The sequence below is a fragment of the Ostrinia nubilalis genome, chromosome 24 (genome assembly GCF_963855985.1).
Source record: "Ostrinia nubilalis chromosome 24, ilOstNubi1.1, whole genome shotgun sequence".
Lineage (NCBI taxonomy): Eukaryota > Metazoa > Arthropoda > Insecta > Lepidoptera > Crambidae > Ostrinia > Ostrinia nubilalis.
The window spans coordinates 10,272,068-10,292,707 of NC_087111.1; the positions used below are offsets into that span (position 1 = coordinate 10,272,068).

Here is a 20,640-nt window from a genome sequence, read left to right on the forward strand (position 1 = left end):
CTTTGTCACAAAAGGTCAGCAAGGCTGCATGCAATCTTATGCTTTTACAACATTTCGTAATCCAGTACTTGGATTTTTCTACAAAACCTCTATGACTTGTTGAAAATTCAACAGATTTTCTTCCGACTTAAATTTCCATGGACACTCATTTTATAGCAAGCTAGCTTCTTTTACAATGACAGGGGATACCACAGTGTTTCGTTCGATTGTAATATTTCCCTAACTGCTCTTAGTGAAATTGAACCTTCAACCCGGAAGGAAGAATTTCTTCAATAAAAATAATGACTTTCGATTTTCCCTAATCCAGCGAGAAACTAAATTGATACTTTTTTGATACCCTATAAATATTTCAAGAACACAAACAGCCTTCAAAAACCTACCCTCACATTTGGCAATAGAGTCGCTTTTGACACTGCGCAGGTTTCGCGCTGATATTAATCATGGAGCTATCCAATGGGAATAACTCTTTCGTCGTCAATTTGAGACGCCCTCTAAATCAAACCTGGTTCAGTAGAGATGGATGGAAATGTAAGTATTCACATTATTTATTCAAGTTCGACTCAGGCGTAAGCGTGTAACTTAAGTTAATAGTACTTTAAACTACTCTTTCATATCAAATTTTAGACACCTAAACCGCTGGAATGGAAAATTGTTTTAGAGGCTGAGATAGTATTACAATGTTTTTGTAGATTTTTCTTTCTTTCTTTATAGTTACAACTGTCTCTACACCTATAACAATTTTGAATGTATAGCCTGACCAGGAACATAAAAACCCTGGCATAGAGGCGCGTCAATTGCATTTGATAGTGCAACACTGAGTACAGTCGTACCTGTCTTAAATTAATAGGCTAACTTTATGTATCAGGATTCAGGATTACGTGCTAATTTGATATTTTCATAAATTAACGAAAAAATATTATTATAGGTAACCTGATTTAAATAAATTAAATGAAACCATCAATCGAGCTAGTAGAATTTATTTTATTATTCATCAATAATCAAATTCAGAACTTGAATATTCAACTGCAATGTCTGCTCATGAACGCTTCAAACTCGGTACTTCTTTTCCAATCCCATAAAATTCAACACTTAGAAAGTGACAAAAAATTTTAAAATAGGTATTTGAAACAAACCACAGCTAATTTTCATAGTGGACTGTACTATACGATAAACATGTCAGTCAATTTGACAACCTTTGTCGGAAACATTATTCAATGAAAATATTGTCCGAACCCTTAGTATTTCTCTTCGACAAATACTTTAACACATTGTGAACCACTTTTCTTTCACGACTATAAAAATATTTTAGCAATTTAATTCATAAAACCAATTGCGCACATTTAAAATAAAGTTTGTTTACACTTTGACAGCAATAGACTGACATGCAAGGTGACATGTCAATGAAGTTTTCAGTTACTGTTGCCATTAAAAGAAATTAGTACCATTAGTTTTCCGCAACATGGCGAGGGTTTTTATGTTCCTGGTCAGGCTATAATCTGTGCAGCTATTTTGAAAGAAAGAGCATCCTTACAAAATAAAATACCATCTGAAATTAATCAAGTGTAGCAAAAACTAATCAAGGGTATAGGCAGGAAAATGGCACCAAAATGGAGTCAAAAACGTAAAAACTACGCAAGGAAATTAGATTCTTTCATCTCGCAAACATTTTTATAATCTAGAAATTGATACCCTGTATTAAAAACACGAGCCGTGGTTCATCAAATAATGAATCTTGGCTCAACATAATTACGTTTTTCAATTAATACTCACTAATTAATTATATTCGCTTTCATTAATGCGAACAAAAGGTACAGATTGCAGACGGAATCGCTCGCGGAATTAATAAAGAGAAGTCCCAAGTGATGATAGCTTCAAAGGTTCTGGATAATATAATATTTATGAATTGGTTTTAAATAATAATCTCGTTTTAACCTGGATTATTTCTCGACCTTAGTTTAAACTCAACATCCAGCTGGAAACGGATACGGATAGATCCAGTTTATTCTGAAACCTAATTTGTGTCGTTTGAAAGAGCTCGTGAAGCACTTTCAGAATCGGTAACCAGCTTTTCGATATCTTGTACAGTTTAGAAATAATTGAGTGAGATCACTTAATTATCGTTCCCAGCCTGTATATGCGATCATAGGAAGCGATTTCTCACAGATCCGTGGTACTGTTTTGACAGTTATATTTATTATTTTACAAACTTCTTTTTATGTTAGATGTCTCAGAATTCTGACTGGAATTTTATCAAAATGAACCAATAGCTGAAAAAAATGCGTCAAAAAGTGTTTGTTTAAAGAAATATTCGTTTCAGCCTAATGACGTCCACTGCTGGACAAAGGCCTCCCCTAAGGTTTTCCATAATGAACGAATAATTCCATCCGCTGCCCGCATGAAATTTTCAGTTCATTTGAAGTATTTTTGAAGTATGTGCAGGTCGGCAAATACAAACGTTTCCACACGAGTACACAAGATGTCTTTTTGAGGGGTTTTGGGCAAAAAGTATCTATCCATCAATCAATAGGTACTATCCTACAATAACAACATCACCCGCGAAGTGTTTGCGGAGTACGGAAGTGTAAGTGGGACGAGGGGGCCCTCGCTTGTTGTCCCAGTCTTCCTTCTATTGATCAAGGGCAAAGAGATCACGTCCGAATCCATATAAACTAGCTTTTGTTCGTGTATTCGTCTGCTTAGATCCTAAATGAAAGTAATTGAGGGCTTGGTACGCTTTTCTGTACGATCAAAATTTTGTTTATTTTCAAAGACTTCCAAAACTTTGTTAGCAATTATCATAGCTGGGCATTAACTCGTTAATCCGTTAATCGTTAATTAACGAAGTTAACATTTCTGTTAACGGATTAACTTTTAAGTTAACTTTAAAAAATGTTAACGGACTCGTTAACTTCCGTTAAATTATCTTAAGTCCGTTAAGCGTTAATCCAGTACCTACTATTTACCAAAAAGATACAGCAGGCACGCTGAAAAACGATAGTAAAACGCGTTCTGACAAGTACGTTTGGGCTTCCACCCGATCACTAACGATAACGACACTTGTTAGTATGTGTGTGACAACTCTTGCAACTGAATTTAAGACCAGTTTTCTTCAACCGTTTGAGCTGAAATTTGGTATACTTATGTAAGTACGATGACAATGCAATGATAAGGTACCATTGAACTGGTCTGATGATGGAGTCTTGAGGTGGCCATAGGAACTCCTAAATGAAACGGCGGCATCGCATCGAATTTGGGTTCGTTGTAAGTCTTTGTCTTTTCGAGCACTTTAGTACTAGATGATGTCCAGGGTCCTAATGATGGAGTCAGGAGGTAACCATAGGAATTGCTAAACGAAATGTGGTGGAAACTTATCGAGTTTGGGTTTGCTGGATTTGTCTTTTCGAGCACTTTAGTGCTAAATTGTATTGTAATTGAACCAAGGCTCTGAGATTGAAATACTACTAAAAAGTGTAAAATAGAATTATAATAATTACAAAACTTTTTTAAAAACAAGCTTTTATTCTGAAATGCAGTTGTACTAAAACGAAAAAAATAATTGTACTTATGCAAGGTTCAAATAATTTCGAAAGCTTGTAGCGCAAACATAAAAGAGGAATAAATTCCATGCGCGATACAAGCTTTCGAAATTATTTATTAATTTAAACTTTAATGCCAAAATAAATTTGTACATAAGGCGAACTTAATGCACTAAAGCATTCTCGACCAGTTTACCTTTGGGTTGAGCAGAAAAGAAATTTGTTTGGCGGTACTTCTAGTGCAGGAAAGAAAAACAAAAAACAAATAATGCTACATACATTATACATACATAAATAATATATAAAATGTACAATAAATAAATACATACATAAAATAGATGATTGGGTTAAACTGAAATTACAATTCATGAAGATGAGATCATTTGGAGGAAATGGTTATGGACTGATTTTTTAAAAGAAAACTTACTCGACGCTTGCCTGGTCTCTTCAGGCAGAGAGTTCCAGAGCCTTATAGCCTGGAGACGGAAGGAGTCGGAGAGAAAACCAGTTCGGTGAAGAGGGGTGGAAAGAACGGACTTGTTGGAGGAGCGGAGCTGACGTGAGTGCGTAGAGCTGAGAAGATTAAACTGAGACTTAAGATATGAAGGAGAGTTGGGATCATTTAGAATTGAAAAAAGGGTATTTGAACTTTGCATACAATTTTTTTTTTTTCGTTTTATTATCTTGTGTTAACGGATTAACGATTAACGTTAACTTGCGTTAAATCTTGCGAAATGTAACGTTTTAACGTTTAACGAAGTTAATTTTTTTATTAACGGTTTAACGATTAACGAAGTTAACTATTTGATTAACGGTGCCCAGCTATGGCAATTATCAAAAAACTCGGGAGTGTGGACAACTCCCACTTTTCCCGTGAATGTCATATGGGGTTACCAAAGAACAATAAATGTGAACATCAGATAAATGCTTCATTTGCCTCGGGTAAGGGATGTGAGCTGGACCGCTGTAACCCACACGATGGTTATAAAACAAAATTTGTCCAGATAAAAGGTCTGAATACATCGGTGCTGGGACTCGAGCCAGTAGCCTAGCTACTGTCGGTAGCATTTAACCCTAACCTAGCTATTGTCGGTAGCCTTGCTTAGCTACGGTCTGACTCTAGTCTAGCAACGGTCGATAGCTTTTGAATCTAGCCTAGCTAGCTACGGTCGATAGCCTTCGACTCTAGCCTAGCAACGGTCTGTAGCTTTTGACTCAAACCGGTATAAGCTTACAGTAAGGCCCAGAACAGACGGTGAAACGCTACTGCAACGAAACTGCAACTTTCTGATGATTCTGATGAATGAAACTGAAACTGAAAGTTTCAAACTGGTCGCGTCATGTGTGGTCTCTCAACGGACGCTATGGCAGAAACTTAAATGTAACTCAAAAGTAACTAGCAGTTGCAGTTTCGTTGCAGTTGCGTTTCACCGTCTGTTCTGGTCCTAAGACCAACAGCTGTTGGCATTTCACTTTAGCTACACTGGTAGCTAGCTGACATTATTTTATTTTATTGGCGTTCAAGTACACAGTAGTTGCAGCGGTAGGACGAGAGGTGGGAATAGTCCCGTAGCTAACACTATTGACGTTTTCTTTCTCGCTTGTTCCAGATGTAGGTTACGACTACGTGGTGGACCAGCAGCCGATCGGCAAGCTGCTGTTCCGGCAGTTCTGTGAGCGGAACCGGCCGGAGTACCACAAGTACAACAACTTCCTAGATGCGGTCAGTATGCATTTGGTAAATAGACTGCACTTACATTTTTGCATGTTTTTTGATGTACGACCTTGACGTGGTGGGCGGTTTCTTGAAGGCTGACTGGTTTATTGAGTTGTGTCCCCTCTGAAGGTTCGGCCAAACCAACGCGTGCAGCCTGCGTGCGCGATGGCGATCAGATGTGTATGAATTTGTAGCGATTAGTTCACATTAACGCGTCCTGTCATTGGTAGCGGCGATCTATGCACGCAGTGATCACCATTACCATCGCCAACGTAAGGTGCACACGTTAAGGTTTAGTCAAACCACCGCAAACACACGCGATCAGCCAGCGTGCAGCGATGGCGATCAATGCATTTAAGTCTGATCGTGAACCTTTAGTTTGGCCGAAGCTTTACTTCCTTCATAGTTTTTCATGTGAGAAACAAATTATAAAGTCACTTTGTGTACCTATTTGTTCCTATTGACCTTGCCGCCTGAACGGTTCAATTCCGACACTAACCGTCCCAGACAATATGACATTTTTAAATTCGCTCGAACAAATTCACGGGAGAAAACACACGAAGCTTATTCGAAGTGAAAACTGTAACATTCGTTACTTTGTTTAGAAAGACTGGGATGTTATTTTATGTTACCTTTCCTTACTTGTTTGATCTAAGAAAACTCAGGGTACGTCGATGATTACGGTCTTTAAGTGTCGAGCATGTCATAACTTATCTTTCTTTGCAGTTCTTTCGCTCTTCCTTAAAACAGCGTCAGCAAAAGTTCAAGTAAACTTGATACGATTTATCAAAATCATTTTCAGCAATTTCAGCCTTCAAAAAACTGTATGTAGAACCTTACAAGTAATATTCTTATCGCTTTATTTTATTCGGATTTCTTTGTAAGATCTTTAGCTATAACACAACAATACTTTTCAAAGTGTTCTGTGATAAAGTTCAACACTGTGTACGTAAATGTAACTTAGATTGCGTCCTTTGTCGCGAACACCGCGCCCTGGGTAGGATGTTTAGTGGGTTTTTTTACTCTTTGTATTTTGTTTGAGATTCGGTTAGGGTGACAAACACCTAGAGTTGTGTTGGGTGACAATGCAGGCTGTATCCACTCACTCACAACACATCAGAAACTTATTCTTTCGTTTCAGCCCTATGACGCCCAAGGATTTTGATAACGACAACAGAAATTTATTACCACAGAGTAATGTTATAACTTGAAAAAAAGGAGGAAAAAAAAAAACAAATGTGATAAAAGTTATTTGACATAGATTTTTGATAGTGTGAGAAAATGCCGTTTTATAATAAGTCATTTGACTATACCATCTGAAACACCCTAATAAAATACTTTTAATTTTGTTTTCTTATTTCAAAGCCTGCTTTCAATAAAGGGTTGTCATAAATAATGTATTATTGGGTACTCCAACGCCATAATTAAAGTTCACCAACGTCAATTTTCTTTTAAGAACACCCGGTATTTTCCTACCGTTTTTCGCCAAGCAAGGCGATAGTGAAATGAACCAAACAAAGAGTCTACAAAGGCCGTATACCGGTCAATGATTATTCAATATGCAGATTCGCCTTTGATGTCTCCTGTGCACAATGAATACGTTGCATATGAATTTTATGTACGGACGACGGCACATAGCTCTAAATACTGCATCTTATGTAGTTTGTAATGGGTGTTATTTTGCAACAGACTTGTATTGAATAGTTAAATGTGCTGGGTGCTGTTCAGACACTGGCACGTTAAGTTACTACTACTGTGGCGTTTTATGTACCTGTTTAGGCTGGTTTTAGGCTTGATTTTCTTCTACGCTGACGTCGGTCGCGTACATCGGTCGAGCGTACGAATAAACACAATGTTCTATGAAGCACCGCACTGCAACGCCGTCGTCAGCGGCAGATGATTACATAGAACTAGTGTGTAATCGTACGCGCCGCTGACGTCGGTCTCCGATGTCAGCCTAAAAGGAAATCAAGCCTTAGACTTGATTTCCTCCTACGCTGACATCCGTCGCGTACATCGGTCGAGCGTACGAATAAACACAATGTTCTATGAAGCACCGCACTGCAACGCCGTCGTCAGCGGCAGATGATTACATAGAACTAGTGTGTAATCGTACGCGCCGCTGACGTCGGTCTCCGATGTCAGCCTAAAAGGAAATCAAGCCTTAGACTTGATTTCCTCCTACGCTGACATCCGTCGCGTACATCGGTCGAGCGTACGAATAAACACAATGTTCTATGAAGCACCGCACTGCAACGCCGTCGTCAGCGGCAGATGATTACATAGAACTAGTGTGTAATCGTACGCGCCGCTGACGTCGGTCTCCGATGTCAGCCTAAAAGGAAATCAAGCCTTAGACTTGATTTCCTCCTACGCTGACATCCGTCGCGTACATCGGTCGAGCGTACAAATAAACACAATGTTCTATGAAGCACCGCACTGCAACGCCGTCGTCAGCGGCAGATGATTACATAGAACTAGTGTGTAATCGTGCGCGCCGCTGACGTCGGTCACCGATGTCAGCCTAAAAGGAAATCAAGCCTTAGAATCACGCTGACGCACGCTGACCGTCAGCGCTGACAGTCGAAATGTATGAAGCGTCGGCGCCGAGCGATTAGCGTCACTCAGGAACGTTCCCTTCAATTACATACATTTTGATTTGTCAGCGCCAACGATCAGCGAGCGGTCAGCGCGATTCTAAAACCAGCCTAAGGGCTCTTTCCTGCGTAATCGAATCAGAAATGCGGAGATCCGCAGGAGAACTAAAGTGACTGATATAGCCCGCAGAATCGCTAAAATCAAGTGGCAGTGGGCGGGGCACATAGGCCGCAGAGCTGATGGCCGCTGGGGCAGAAAAGTTCTCGAGTGGCGAGCCGGAAGACGTAGTGTGGGCAGGTCTCTTAGTGGACCGACGAACTGGTGAAGGTCGCGGGAGGTGCCTGGATGCGGGCGGCGCAGGGCCGGTCTTTGTGGAAATCCTTGGGGGAGGCCTTTGTCCAGCTTATGTGTGGACGTCATTCGGCTGAAACGAACGAACGAAAGGGCTCTTTCCCACTGAGATATACCGTTTTTTGCAGTATCCCGTTTACGTGTTTTAATATAAACATTCACAAGAACATTCCGTTTGCAGTGTCCCGCAAAAAACCGATTCGCTCGAATTTCGTCTCCCAAATTAACCATTTCAGTTCTTGTTTTACTGGATCCGAAATCCGTTGATCCGAAATTTCCGAAGAATCCCAAAGCTTGTACAATACCTACATATTTCTTTCTTGTAATAAGTTTAGAAGTTCTCAGAATGTTATCCTTCGCGATGTGATTTCGATACACTTCATCGAACTCGTATTGAGGTTAAATCTCTATCGAATACTCGATTAAGTTTAGTTCCGATTGTGCTATTCGATTTGATGAATGTTTCACAGTATAAGTGATTTGGGATGGCTACTCTATCAATGGGCAATCGATTTCCCGTTAACTCGATGTGTCTTTATCATCGTGGTATACGATAAACACGCAATTTTATGGTAAAAAAAAAAAAAAAAAAGTATATAAGTAGTATATCCGTTAAGCTAGCACCCATAACACAAGCATTAAGTTGCTTACTTTGGGGCTAGCTGGCGCTGTGTGAAATTGTCCAAAGATTTATTTATTTATTTATGGTGGTGCTGGCGATATTAGAATTTTAGAAGATGCCAGTCACTGCTTTTCTTTAAATTGTAAGATAGAAACATTTTCTCCAAGCTTTATAAAGTGAAATAAAGTTCCTTCTTTTGCAATATAACAATATTATCTATTAGTGAAGATTGTTACCAATGGAGTAGTGGATGCGAAAAAAGGAGTTCTTTTCCAAAGAACAAGAAATGAAAATTGAAAATGGCAAGATTAGAAACGCTCGCGTTCGTGTTTCAGAGAGAATTAAAAATGAAATTGCCCTAGGTTCTTCTTATTCTATTTAAACTCAAAATAATTTAAACGCCATAAAGCTATATCAAATACAAATTATAATCATAGCTAAAACATACTTACCTACCATATAAAAACATTTGTTTACGTGCTCTCTACATTGGTACACAAAGTCAGAAATGGGATAAAGACACGGTCCATTAGTGCAGCTATTCATTTATATTGATATGTTGTACACCGAGATTCCGTGCAGGGTTGCCAGGCATATCATAATAGCATTAACATGTTAGGTTATATTTACATTTCCTTGGCTACTTCATATTGATTTTCACAGCTTGAGTTTTCTTTCCGTTGCTCCATTGAGCTCAAACTTTGAAAAGGTGTTTTTTTAAGAGCTTCAAGATGAATTCTGGTAAGCTCTCACCAGTCTAGCAGTCGACAATAGGGTACTCTCGAATTTATTTGCACTCTTGTCTTCCTTGATGTATTCCCAAGTCATCGAAAAAGATAATTTCATGACTCTACATTTACTCCCCATCTTTGTAGTTTTGATAGGTGTTATTTTCTTACACAAATGTATATGCCTGATGCTACCAACCTTACGAACACCTTCACATCTGTAATTGTACTCCAAATCCCGGGATAATCCAGCCTCCTGGTAGCCCTACTAATCCTGTCTTCTCGTTATACCGCCATCACGTCCAGCTATACACTGTTGCCTCTTAAAGACTTGCAATACGGGCGGTTTTGCAACAAACAAGTAAAACTTCATGTGCTATACTGTTTATTTTCCTTGTACGACACCCGAATGGGAATTCGTTACGGTGAATAACCTCATTTTCTATATTATTGCTATTCCCTCTTTACCTGGGATTTCTCTGTAAATAGGCCGTGTTAGTGGAGCTTATTTATCTGTAAGTATTGCAGGGTAATTAAGTATTGTGATTTATTTAATAGCCGATTATAACGTGGGAAGAATTAGCTAGGAAATTGTAATTATCATGGAAAGGAAGGATTTAATAATACGTACAAAGATTTGCACTACGTGAAGAAACAGACAGTACCTTTACTTATCTCTGTGAGTTTATCTTCACAAGAATTCATCCAGATTTTTGATAGGATTTCACGGGATATAATAACTAAAATTTCTTATGTATATGTGTACGTACTGTGATGTGTGAACGGCGAGCAAAGCAAAGTTTATGGTTTCACAATATTTTTTTAAAAACCGGCTTCATTAAATTGGGCCTTTTAAATGCTAAGTTACTGTATATATGTGTTAGGAGTGGATTCACCACAATAATCTAAGCGGACGACGAAGTTCGAACGGACTTTGAACTGGCTGGCAGTCTGGCACTGACACCTTTGGCTGATGTTTCCTTTAGTGAATACTCTCTAAAATACTCGTAGTTTCAAGTTGCGTCAACTAGAATCGCGCCCTTAGCCTAGGCGCAGACCACCGACTTTTAGTTGGCCGATGGGCCCGATTCTAATTTGTATGAAGAATCGGCCGATACCAAATCGGTGTAATGTGCGCACTTTCATACATCTCCATACTGATTATCAGTCCGACTCACCTATCGGCCAACCAAAAGTCGGTGATCTGCGCTTAGGCTTAGCGTAGTTCGTTCGTTCGTTTCAGCCGAAAGACGTCCACTGCTGGACATAGGCCCAAGGATTTCCACAAAGACCGGTTCTGCGCCGCTCGCATCCAGGCACTTCCCACAACCTTCACCAGATCATGGCCAAGAGGCCTGCCCACGCTACGTCACCCGGCTCGTGGTCGCCACTCAAGAACTTTTCTGCCCCAGCGGCCATCAGCTCTTCGAGCTATGTGCCCCGCCCACTGCCACTTGATTTTAGCGATTCTGCGGGCTATGTCAGTCACTGGTTCTCCTACGGATCTCCTCATTTCTGATTCGTAGTGGCTAGCGTTATTTGAAAACTCAATCCGCTTTTCTTTGGACACGGTAAGCCCGTTCCTATTATTGCCTGCCAAGAAACGAGATATGCCGACGTCATATTAATAACAGATCTCGATTCTCGATGTTATCGACAACGTAGTAACAAATAACGAACCGGAGATGGTATACGATCGATCATTCGTGATGGCTCCTATTGTGTACTTTTGTTCCTTTTGTATTTGTTTTTTTTGGAAATGTATATGACTTTTATTTACTCACCAAATTGAAATTCCTAGAAATGTTTTTGGTCTTTATTACTATCAATCGTTCTACTTAGGTTAGGCATCGATTGTGGACGTGTGAGTGATGTTTTTTTACGTTGACTAATTTATTTACTTTTGTTTTGATTGGCTTTGACTTTGCACTGACTGATTTTTTATATGCACTTGAATTTTTTTAACCTTATGTTTTAATTAACCATACTAATCTCTAGCCCAATAGCTAAGTACTTAGTACTAGAAGAGCGAAAGCACCTAATATGACGTGCAAAAGATTTTTTGACTTATCTAATAAATAAAATCCTCGATCTTTGTTCGTAAAAATATTAATATTTAAATGTATTTATTTCTTTTCTTCTTTTGTAAGGTGTATGTTTTCTGTTGTATTATTCAAGAATGACTGATTGTTTCTAACCAATTTAAAATAATGAATAAGATAACTATCACTTATCCGACAGGCGGAGAGGTACGAGGTGGAAGTGGACGAGACGCGGGCGGCGCTCGCGAACAAAGTGTTCGGCCAGTACCTGAAGGCGGACGACGAGCAGGCCGTGACCGACGTCGTGAGCGCGCGCGTCATAGAAGACACGACCGCAGTGTTAGAAGGTAGGTACAAAGTGTGCTGTGCTCGCGAGCAATGTTCGCGTGAACTTAGCTCGCGAGCACAAGTAATGCGGGCGTTGCTCGCGAACAAAGTGTTCTCGGCCAGTACCTGAAGGCGGACGACGAGCAGGCCGTGACCGACGTCGAGAGCGCGCGCGTCATAGAAGACATGACCGCAGCATTAGAAGGTACGAGTAGTGCTGTGCTCGCGAGCAATGTTTGCGCGATCTTAGCTCGCGAGCAGAAGAAGCAAGTACCCTCAATGTACGGCCGGACGCTGTCAGGGAGCAAGAACAATTTGCAAACAAATTAACGGCCCTCGAAAAAAGTATTGGCAAACAACAATACGTACAATCTAAACTGCTAAGTACCGGTCTAAAAACAACTTTTTATGAAACAAACAAAATATTTTATTCTGTACATGTGGAAGAAATTTTCCGAAAACTAAAATATCAATGAATATAAAATTTATGACGGTAAATAAACTTTCCAAACCGGCCGAGTTTTCGCGGAAATTCGAAGAGCCTGAATATTTATAAATATTCCAAAGTTTGTCGCAACGTTCCTGAATAACAACGCGGTGAGCGGCCGACCTTTTTATTAGGATTGATACCGCACAATAACGATAAATTCGCTGAGCAAACCCTTCATAAATATTTTATACTAGCGGCCGCCCGCGACTTCGTACGCGTGGACCTCGTTTTACTCCATTAGGGGTGGAGTTTCGTAAAATCCGCTCTTAGCATCTATAGCGCATACATTTTAAATTTCAACTCTCTTACTTTAAACACATAGGACTTTCATAATATATACTTCCAACACTCCTTTAATCTCCTTAGCCCCCGTGGTTGATTTCTAATGATACATTTTCAGTATAATATGTACCACCACCACCACCACCATTTCAGCCATAGGTCGTCCACTGCTGAACATAGGCCTTCCCCGAATGCTTTCCATGTTGATCGATTGGAAGCGGCCTGCGTCCAGCGCTTCCCTGCTACCTTTACGATGTCGTCGGTCCACCTTGTAGGTGGAAGTCCCACGCTACGTTTTCCGGTACGCGGCCTCCATTCCAGAACCATTCTGTCCCATCGGCCATCAGTTCTGCGTACTATGTGCCCTGCCCATTGCCACTTCAGCTTGCTAATCCGTTGGGCTATGTCAGCGACTTTGGTTCGTTTACGGATCTCCTCATTTCTGATTCGATCTCGCAAAGAAACACCAAGTATAGCCCTCTCTATAGCACGCTGTGCAACTGAGCTTCTGTATACGGCCTATAGTGAGAGGCCACGTTTCCGAGCCATAAGTTATCACTGGTAACACACATTGGTTATACACTCTAGTCTTCGGGCATTGAGGTATTTTGGACGAAAAGATGTTGCGTAGTTTCCCGAACGCTGCCCAGCCGAGTTGGATTCGACGATTGACCTCCTTCTCGAAACTGGACCTACCTAGCTGGATCGTTTGTCCGAGGTAGACATACCTACTTGTCGACAATCTCGAGAATTGAGCTCCCAACTGAAACTGGGTAGGGCGCAACATGGACATTCGACATAAGCTTCGTTTTGTCAATGTTCGTCCTCAGGCCTACCTGTTGGGAAAATCGATTAAGGTCTTCGAGCATTGTTCCAAGATCTTCCAACGATTCTGCCATGACCACAATATCGTCGGCAAACCGATGTGTACACAGTACCACAGTGTACCGAACAGTATATTATGTACACCTCCACAATATCTAGAGATCATAGTGAGCATACATTTTAACTTTCAAGTCTCTTACCTACTTAAAAAACCGAGGACTGCAATACAGACTTCCAACCCCCTTTTTAACTCCCATAAGGGTTGAATTTTGCAAAATTTCGTCTTAGTGACTACTTACGTTCTAAAAGGAGGTGTATTCCACTTTGATCACCTGGCTTTGATCAGCCAGTGAGACTTGTAGTTTCTGAGACTTCGTGATGAGTGAGTGAGTCACTTAGTCATTCAATTACCTTTCTTTCTACTAAAATTATACGTACCTATAGTAATTATCATTAAAATCAAATAAGTAAGTACCTACCAACCTAAGTAATTAAAATAAAGACCCTACCAAAAAATTAACAAATTACATACAGAAAATAAAAACAAAGTAATTCTTATCCTATTTAACTACAATCGCCCACGCGCCCATCCCATTTGTCCGCCGCAGAACCGTACCCTAATATTCATCTCGGTAGATGGCGGCACATAGTAAGAATTTGCAAGGAAGTTTGTAAAAAGTCACCAATTAACACTTTGACTTGTTCGTTTAAACACAGTGAATGATTCAAATAGGTACATACAGTGAATGGTTCAATTACATAAAATATCTTTATTTATTAAATTTTCAATATTATTTACGAACAGCGCTATTCATAGTACATGTAATATTTAGTTACTAATTTACTAATGATGTCGATAGATGGCGTTTGACAGCTTTGCCTTCATGAATATTTACGTACCTCAAAAATTTTTGTCAGGCGCAAGAAGATTTTAAGCAATGACGATAGATGGCGCTTTTCCACGTCTTATGAAAATCCCAAATATTTTACGGGACCCTATTGTTTTCCAAAATAAAATGTAGCCTATGTTACTCGTGAGTTATATAGCTTTCGAATGGTGAAACAATTTTTAAAATCGGTCCAGTAGTTTTTGAGCCTATCCATTACAACTAAACAAACAAACAAACAAACAAACAAACAAACAAACAAAGTTTTCCTCTTTATAATATTAGTGTAGATTTGTAGGTACTTAAAATAATATACGGCCTGTTTAATATAGGGGTAAGAGATAGTTGGCAAAAACGTCCACAATTAATTTGGAATATGCTTGCTTCAATGGGCAATTTGGAAATAGCCAAGGCACATAGTACGCAGAACAAGGTTCTGGAGTGGAGGCCCACCCACAAGGTGGACCGACGACCTCATAAAGGTAGCAGGAACGCGCTGAATGCAGGCCGCCACCAATCGGCCATTGTGGAAATCATTGGGGGAGGCCTATGTTCAGCAGTGGACGTCCTATGGCTGAAATGATAATGATGATGATGCTTGCTACAAACCAATAGAAGGTTGTTACAGGCTCACGATATTTCTAATTTATTTCTTTATCAAAAGTAACTGATAAAAACTTACCACTGCTTCAGGACCCGATCTCAACTTCTCGATAAAACCGTAGAAATAAATGGAATAAAATTTGAGAAAAACATATAACACAAAGTCACCTGTCGTCGCTACGGAAACAATATTTCGCGCGTCGGGGAATAAAATAACGAAGGAATAAAACGTACTTCTTTCATTTCCTGGAATAAAACGAACATCCGGGAAAACTCAATGACATCGGGATAGTGATCTAACTTCACCATTTTAGGCTTAGTTGCACCAACTTACTTTAACCGTAACTATGACAATAACCGGCGTGTTTTGTATGAAATTTGACAGATTTTTGACGTTTGTTAAAGTTAAAGTAAGATGGTGCAACTCAGCCTAAGTTTTCCCAATATATTATACTCTGTGTATTGATAAAAAATATTACGCTGGCAACAAAAATTTTAATAAAATGCCACGCATATTTGGAGAGATTTTTTGTAGGTACACATTAATCAGAGTAATAAATTAACTCCATGAATGAACAGAGCGTATTGAGTAGCGTCCTGCGTCCCCACATCATTGCCCAATACAATCAATAATAGAAAACAATAGTTATACTGTTCCTTGTATGTGTCGGCGGCTGAGCCCGCCAGTTTTATTTTAGTCGCAATGGACAACACGCATAAGTTGTAATATTAAGTTAAATTATGACTTAATTTAAAGTTTAGATCACACACATTACACTAGTTTTTATTTCACCTCAATCCATCCAGTATTACCGAAGATAGAGCCTCGAGAAGTTTACGGACTTTTTAAATTTTTCAAAAATTTCCAATATTCGCGCGTGACGTCACAACATGATTTTGCAGCCCCCGCACGTTAACCCATTTACCACTTTTTGTCTTTTTCCAACTAAAATAAAATTTTACCTAACTGACAACTGTTGTTAGTTGTCATCGTTCAATCACATTTCAAACTAGGCGCTAAAAAAGTAACCATTATTATGCCACCTATTGCCAATTTTGTGCAATATGAAGCCATTTTTACATTTATGCACTTAAATATAAATTTACTCGAAAAATAATTAAGTTTGTGTCTGTGCTCAATAACGAGTAAATAGTCCAGTTATTTGTTAATTTTACTTGGAAAGTTTTCCGGAATTTTTGAAAATTGGTGAATAAATAGATTTCGCTATGTTCTTTCCGAATTTTGTGACCTCGTTTATAGCCGCGCGCGCGCCCGCCTTATTGAAAAAAATCCGCCTCAAAAAAGGTTTTTGACAACTAATTTTTTCATTTTATATTGGGACATAGACAAGCTAAGAAGCTTTGATAAATGTGATAAATTTCATGTAATGTAAGTTAAATAGATTTAGAGTTGTGAAACAGTCAAATTAATGTACCTGCTAAATTGCGAGTTCTTTTTTCTTTGATCATGGCAGGACACGCTGTCGGGTGTCCTAAATATGCTGAAGTATAAAAAAATTCTACATTACATAATTGTATCCTACTAATATTATAGGTAAATGCGAAAGTTTGGATGACTCGAAGTTTAAAATAAAGTAAAGTAATGTTTATTTCTCACCAACATTAACAGATAATATTATGATAACAAACAATCAGGAAAAACAAAAAGTAAGAATGTTGGTGGGTTGATACCTGAACTAGGAAGATTCCTGTGTCTCAGGTTTGTTACTCTTTTACGCAAAAAGTACTCAACGGATTTTGTTGAAACTGTGCAATATTATTGTTTGTAACCCAGATTATCATATAATTTATGCCTATCTGTGACACTAAATTTCACGCGGGTGAAGCCGCAGGAAAAAGCTAGTCGTGAAATAAATAGGAAAGTTTAAGGTTCTGAAACGTGGTCGTTTACTATGGGCCTCATAAGAAGGCTCAAGGTCACCCAAAGGGTGATGGAGCGGGCTATGCTCGGGGTGTCCCTGCGTGATCGAATCAGAAATGAGGAGATCCGCAGGAAAACCAAAGTGACCGACATAGCACGCAGAATTGCTAAAATCAAGTGGCAGTGGGCGGGACACATAGCTCGTAGAGACGATGGCCATTGGGGCAGAAAATTTCTTGAGTGGCGACCACGGGCTGGAAGACGTAGCGTGGGCAGGCCTCCTACTAGGTGGGCCGACGATCTGATAAAGGTCGCGGGAAGAACCTGAATGCGGGCAGCGCAGGACTGTTCATTATGAAAAACCTATGGAAAACCCAAAGGATTCTCGCCTTTGTCCAGCAGTGAACGTCATTTGGCTGTAACGACGAAATAGGAAAGAATGTAACTATCAAAAATCTTCTCTAAGGCAGCATTTTTCCAATTTCGCAACGAGCGCGGCAATCACACTTAACTAACAGACTAACATAGAGCATAGCGAAATCTATTTTAATCACCAATTTTCAAAACTCCCGGAACACTTTCCAGGTAACCACGTTAATTTGTACCAAACGATTAGACTATAATTTAATTGATATAAAAATTTGGGTACATCTTCTCAAAAACAAAAGAACTGGTGCTAAAAGGGTTAAGTGACGTTTTGACATTTGTAGAGGGCCTTGTAGAAGGGGAGGCTATGGTGCTGAATGTGGATTAACTCGAGTGTCATAGTAACTTATTAGACTGCTAAGCTTGATGATAAAAAGAAAAATATTTTATTCAATGTACATAGTCTGGTCATAAGTTCTGTCATATGATAATAACTTTTGAATTTTGAATGAAACATTTTTTACTGAATAAGAATTAAAAAGAAAAAATGTGCGATAGTTCGAATTTTATTGTATGTGTAGTGGACGCATAAAGAAGTCCGAACTGCAGTTGTCACGTTGCATTGCTACACGCCAAAGCATATTTTCGTTGTGCTGAAAAAATTTAGTTTAACTTTTCAATAAATGATAGGTATAGGTGTACCAGAATCTCATGGCAAACAAAAATATTGGAAAAGTGTGTCTTTCATATGGCAAATGTCTATGGATTTATTGTCACCTGTCAAAGTAAATCAAGTGAGTCGCTGCAGAAATTTTGTAATCTCTTCATGCCTATTTGTTATTTTTGTGAAAAAGTCGAAAAAGCTCAAGCAAGTCATATTGTTTTCAATGTGTGTTGTAAAAAAAGGCATAATTCAAAGTCAATCTTTGATTTTAAAGCACGTCGTTGAGTTGACAGTAAGTTGGAGTGAAATTTGATACATTTAGTTTATTACCTATTATGTTAATCATAAGAGTATAATATATATGTTGTTGGTATGCCATATAAATAAATAAATAAATTACCTAACTGCGTCAGAAGGGTTTTTTTAAATATTATTCTTATAATAGCTGCTTTATCGGGGGTTTCAGGTGTACCTCACAAATTGGTGCAGAGGAATGGTGAAAATGTTATGACCATGTAAATAAAATTGAAAAGATTTCATTAAGCAAGATAGAATAATTGAAATGCTGGAAGAGCAATTTATAATAAATACCTCTTTATCTTGATCATCTATTGAAGAAAAGTGAATCCTTGGAATCGTTTTCTAGTTCTGAATGAAGTGATTAGTTATAAGTATGATACATAATAAAATTAGTTACATAAAGTAATATACGATTTACTTATTTTTCAAGACATTTTCCTATTATTATTACTGACGGGATTGCTACCATGTACCTTAGTTTTGAGTTTCCAATATTTCGGCACTGTTGCAAGCGCCATGGTCACGGAGTAACTGAAGAAATTAAAACCAGACATCGTTCAGATGTGCGTTCAAAAGACCGGAGATTTAAAAAAATCCCACGTTTTGTTTTACAGTAAGCGAAAAAAAAAGTGACTTGAAAATGGAATACAAAATGATAAGGTATGGTAAATGATAAGTTTTTATCAATGAAGAAGCAGAAGTTCAATTTCATGTGTCCTCCATCTAGGCTAGTTTCCATCGTCACTCAAAGTTTGGCTGCGGTCTCAAATTTGGGCTTAATTGAGGTGAGAGGCATAAGAACTAATGCCGTTTTATGTCAAAAATTCATACTTAGAGGTAATCAACCAGGTAGGTACAAAGTATTTCCTTGTATGTTAGTCTGCCACTCTTTAGTAAGTCCCGAAATCCCCGCTTCGGCTCCCCTACTAACCATTCTAACCATTGTACACAGATAATATCTTACATGCAGCTTTTCATGTTACTACGTCACATTTTCAAAATCCGCGCGGAAAATCGCTCCTAGCGGAAGAGCGCACTTTGAGCTTGAATATTTCAGTCATTTTTAAAGATATCAAAAAAGTAAAAATACAGTATTCATTCTAATTTTTTGGAGTTTTTTTTGGCATCTTCAACAAAAATTGTGCGCCATGTCCATTACACCTTTAAAGAAATCACATGTTTTACTGTTCCAACCTTCTGACGTACGTTTTGTGGACTTAACTTATAAAGTGGACATTACTTATAAGTGGACAACAACAATAATATACCTGAACATAACGTATATTAATATAATTACGTACATCGGGTATAAAATAACGTACATTTTTCATAGAATTTTGCATAATGGCTTTACTGCTTTTATCGAATAATAAAATCACGCCTTTGTGCCCTCAGAAACTCAGCGGAGCACAATAAAAGCGTCTTTTATGTAACTTTGTGTCATAGCTCCATTATATTATGGTCCTAGTTATAAAATCTGCGGAGGGCTATCAAACGGGTGCCTTTGAAAGTAATTAATGATCTCAGACGTTACTTTCCGAAAACCCTTGTGGTAGTAGAGGGTAAATAGTATTTTGCTTTTGATTTCAGTAATTAAAGTTAGTCTGATCTTAATTTTTACAAATAAATGCTTTAATTTCGTCCCAAAATGGAGTATCTTTCATCATCATTTCAGCCATAGGACGTTATTGCTGAACATAGACCTCCTCCAATTATTTCCACAACGGCCGGTTGGCAGCGGCCTGCATCCAGCGCCTTCCTGATACTTTTATGAGATCGTCGGTCCACCTAATGGCCTCCACTCCAGAACCTTGTTGCCCCATCGGCCGTCAGTTCTGCGTACTGCCTGCACTGTGGAGTATCTTTGCTTTATACAAAAGATCCGTCTTTAATCACAGTCAACTTTGTCCACAGGCGGCTCCAAAGACATATTCGCAGAATGCATCAGATGCGTCAAGAACTTCCTGGCGGGGCTCCCGTTCGCGGAGTTCGAACGGTCCATGTACTTCCACCGGTATCTGCAGTGGAAATGGCTGGAGGCGCAGCCGGTCACCCAGCATACGTTCCGGATGTACCGGGTGTTAGGGAAAGGCGGGTTCGGGGAGGTGTGCGCTTGCCAGGTCAGTACAACTCCTAATGTATAGAGTGGTTGCAGAAGATGCTTCCTTACTGCGTGTGCAATAGGTGCTCTTTTGCAAAAATATGAACAGCCTGGTGTGTTGTCGACTTTACTTCCACTGGTACCTGCAGTGGAAATGGCTGGAGGCGCAGCCGGTCACCCAGCATACGTTCCGGATGTACCGGGTGTTAGGGAAAGGCGGGTTTGGGGAGGTGTGCGCTTGTCAGGTGAGTGCTGATCAACGCATAGCAGAGCATTGTACTGCGTGTTAATGGGTGTTACTTTGCTACAAGAATCTGTT

The 20,640-nt window shown here is 39.2% G+C and overlaps 1 protein-coding gene across 1 annotated transcript in view; it reads left to right on the forward strand.

Moving 5' to 3' along the window:
• The window catches only part of LOC135083783 (G protein-coupled receptor kinase 2), a 156,484-nt gene that overhangs the window by 105,293 nt on the left and 30,551 nt on the right, over positions 1-20,640 (forward strand). The window contains exons 3-5 of the mRNA XM_063978532.1: positions 5,147-5,259; positions 11,794-11,941; positions 20,135-20,340. Of these exons, the coding sequence (XP_063834602.1) occupies positions 5,147-5,259; positions 11,794-11,941; positions 20,135-20,340 (467 nt within the window). The remainder of the gene's footprint in view (positions 1-5,146; positions 5,260-11,793; positions 11,942-20,134; positions 20,341-20,640) is intronic.